This window comes from Sinocyclocheilus rhinocerous, unplaced genomic scaffold (genome assembly GCF_001515625.1).
Source record: "Sinocyclocheilus rhinocerous isolate Xijiao unplaced genomic scaffold, SAMN03320098_v1.1 scaffold1352, whole genome shotgun sequence".
In the NCBI taxonomy this organism is placed as follows: Eukaryota; Metazoa; Chordata; class Actinopteri; order Cypriniformes; family Cyprinidae; genus Sinocyclocheilus; species Sinocyclocheilus rhinocerous.
In genome coordinates, this window is record NW_015656168.1 from 268,069 (window position 1) to 271,017 (window position 2,949).

General features: G+C 35.2%; 1 protein-coding gene across 2 annotated transcripts in view; it reads right to left on the reverse strand.

The window, feature by feature from the left end:
- Positions 1 to 297: 297 nt before the first annotated feature.
- LOC107719778 (zinc finger protein 252) overlaps positions 298 to 2,949 on the reverse strand; it is a 6,626-nt gene continuing 3,974 nt past the window's right edge. Inside the window, exons 7-8 of one of the 2 annotated variants that reach the window (XM_016527292.1) lie at positions 1,738 to 1,795; positions 298 to 1,606 (exon numbers count right to left, since the gene is read on the reverse strand). In XM_016527292.1, coding sequence (XP_016382778.1) covers positions 816 to 1,606; positions 1,738 to 1,795 — 849 coding nt within the window. In that variant the 3' untranslated portion in view covers positions 298 to 815. Of the gene's footprint in view, positions 1,607 to 1,713; positions 1,796 to 2,949 lie in introns of both variants that reach the window. The other variant, XM_016527291.1, reaches the window with a different exon arrangement.

Consider the following 2,949-nt stretch of genomic DNA (forward strand, 5'->3'; position numbering starts at 1 on the left):
ACAAAGTCATTAATGTGAATAATCATGACATTTCTCACGCTGACATGTGGGTTGAACATGTCTTTTCAAACTGCATAGAACAAGAGCTTAAATTATAACCAGCCTTAACCAATCACAGCTTCTATAAATAACAGAATAGAATAATAGAATTTAAAAACTATCATTCACTATAAATGGACAACTTTAAATCAGAAATTAAATAGGAGTTTTAATGCCGACAAAGTAACCTATGCTAGAATAATATTTGAGAACCACATGTCATTTTCTAGGATCCTTTGCTGAAGGTGCATGAAGTTATTAACATTAATGTTACTGATGTTACATAACTGGATTTAGCAGTCTTTTTAAGCTAAATGTGTACAAAAATCTTTCACATTTCTTCCAATTAATGTAGAGATAATATTTTAAAATTTTGTTTTAAAATAGTATGTTTCATCTTATGTAGGCTACATTGCAACATAGCTAAGAAAAAAATGCAACATGAAACTAATTGCAACCCAGTGTTCTTCAGAAATCTGATGTATTTCCCAGTGATGAAACAGGATATTCAATGAGAAAACATGTAGGGACTTGATTTTATCTATTGGGAATTGCTTGGATCATCAAAAGTGGTCGTTTCAAAAAGGAACCAGGTACTTTGCAGGAAGTAGTTAATGTTAACCACCAAAAAAGAAACCGTTTCCATTATTACACTTGATAAAAGTGCACCAATGCATCTTCCATTCCAATGTAATCAGCCACAAGAGCACAGTAGTATTAAAATCTATGTAAATTAATGATAGGTACCAATGTGAGTATTCTCTACCTTGTGAAGTCTAGAATTGTCCAGTAGACACACACATTCTCTGTTGGTGTTTCACCAAAATGTACTTGTGCGCAAACATCCGTCCACATCGATCACAACCAAAAGGCTTCTCACGTGTGTGGATCCTCATGTGTGTTTTGAGGTTTGAAGACTGGTTGAACATTTTCCCACAAAGGTTACAGCCATAAGGCTTTTCACCTGTGTGAACAGTCACGTGTTTTTTGAGGTTACTTTGATCTGCGAACTGCTTGCCACAGTGCACGCATCTGAATGGTTTTTCACCTCTGTGAATGCTATGGTGTCTTTTGAGACTAGATGCCTGACTAAATCGCTTACCGCAGAGTGTACAGTGGTGAAGCCTCTCCCTGTTATGAAGTTTTTGATGCAAGAGGAGAGTGCTGGGTTGAGAGAATGCTTTTCCACAATGTTTACACATAAACTTGTCTTTCCTTTGCATCTGAGGCGAGTCTGACTGTTTGAAAGAAAAGCACGGCGAGAAAGGGGACCGTTCAGATTGAGAAATGACGTTACCTTCATCGCCGTGTGTTAAATGGCCTTCCATATCAGGCATAGACAAGCCATTAGAGTCCATTGGAGTTGCATAGGAACACGTGGGATCTGCGCTCCCTCTGTACATCAAACACTGATTCACAGAAGGTCCTCCTTTGCATTCAGATTCAGCATAGGAGGCATGATTTGTGGTTCTGTCAAATCTCCTGGAAACCCATGAAGGATAGGAAGGGACAGGCTGCAGGTTAGTCCCTGCATCTCCATCACAATGTCTCTCCATTCTGGTTTCACCTGTTTAGAAATACAACATGCGTAAATGGAAACCAGTAAGCAATAAAAAAATGAGCAAATACTGTATTTAGTAATTATGTCAGTTACAACAAGAATTTTCTAGTTACTGCTTAGTAAATGTGCATCTTCACCAATATCATTCATTTCTGGGTTTTCGTCCTCAAGGAGATCAGGTTGCATTCCATTGGACTGCCAGAGGAACAGATGATTGATGGTTAATTTTATTATTTTGAATGCTACAGGCAATTTTAGCAGAAAACAATTGTTTCTGTATTCTAGACATACAATCTCTGAACCATGAAATACACTAATTGAATATGATTTGTTTGAAATACTTTTTACAATAAAGTTCCAATAGTTAATGCATTAAGTAAAACTCTTACATGTTAGTTAATAAAAATACAACTGTTCAAGTTAGCTTAGATCCATTGGACGCAATAACAGAATACCCTGACAAAAAAAAAAGCTTTGAAACAAATTTCACTCAGAAAATGCTAGTAAATTTTACAAATAATTTAAAAACATCATATTGTAATCACACAATGTACTGTAACACACTGAAAAAACATGACATTTTGAAGCAGAAACTGAAATTTTCTTATACAAAATACTCCAATAACCTTTATTTGCAACTTGGATTTTTTTATTTTAATAATGCATTAATAAATTACATAAATAAATGCTTTAGAAGTATTTTTTCATTGTCAGTTCATGTTAAATCTGAATATACTAGACCACAACTAAAATGCTTACTAGGAATAGGTAACATTTTCAACATTTAAACAGGCTCGTATAACCCCACTTCTTAAGAAACCCACTCTTAACCCAACTCTTTTAGAGAACTACAGACCGGTTTCCCTTCTACCTATCATTGCAAAAACACTTGAACGAGTTGTGTTCAACCAAGTCTCAGCCTTTCTCACACAGAACAACCTCCTGGACAGCAACCAATCTGGCTTCAGAAATGGACATTCGACCGAGACTGCCTTGCTCTCAGTTGTTGAAGCCCTAAGAAACTGTTCCCTCCTGGTGGAATGACCTGCCCAAATCAATTCGAGCAGCTGAGTCCTTAACCATCTTCAAGAAACGACTAAAAACACACCTGTTCCACCTTTATTTGACCCTCTAACTCTAGCACTTTCTTATTCTATTTTAATTCTACTTTATCTATATTTATCTTCTTTTTTTATTTTTTTATTTGAAAAAAACAAAACAAAAAACAAACAAACAAACACTAGTTTTCTATTTTTTCTATTCTATCTACTTGTATTTCTTTGTGCGTGTGTGTGTATATGTATGTGTGTGTGTGTATAATATATATATATGTGTGTATATATATATAT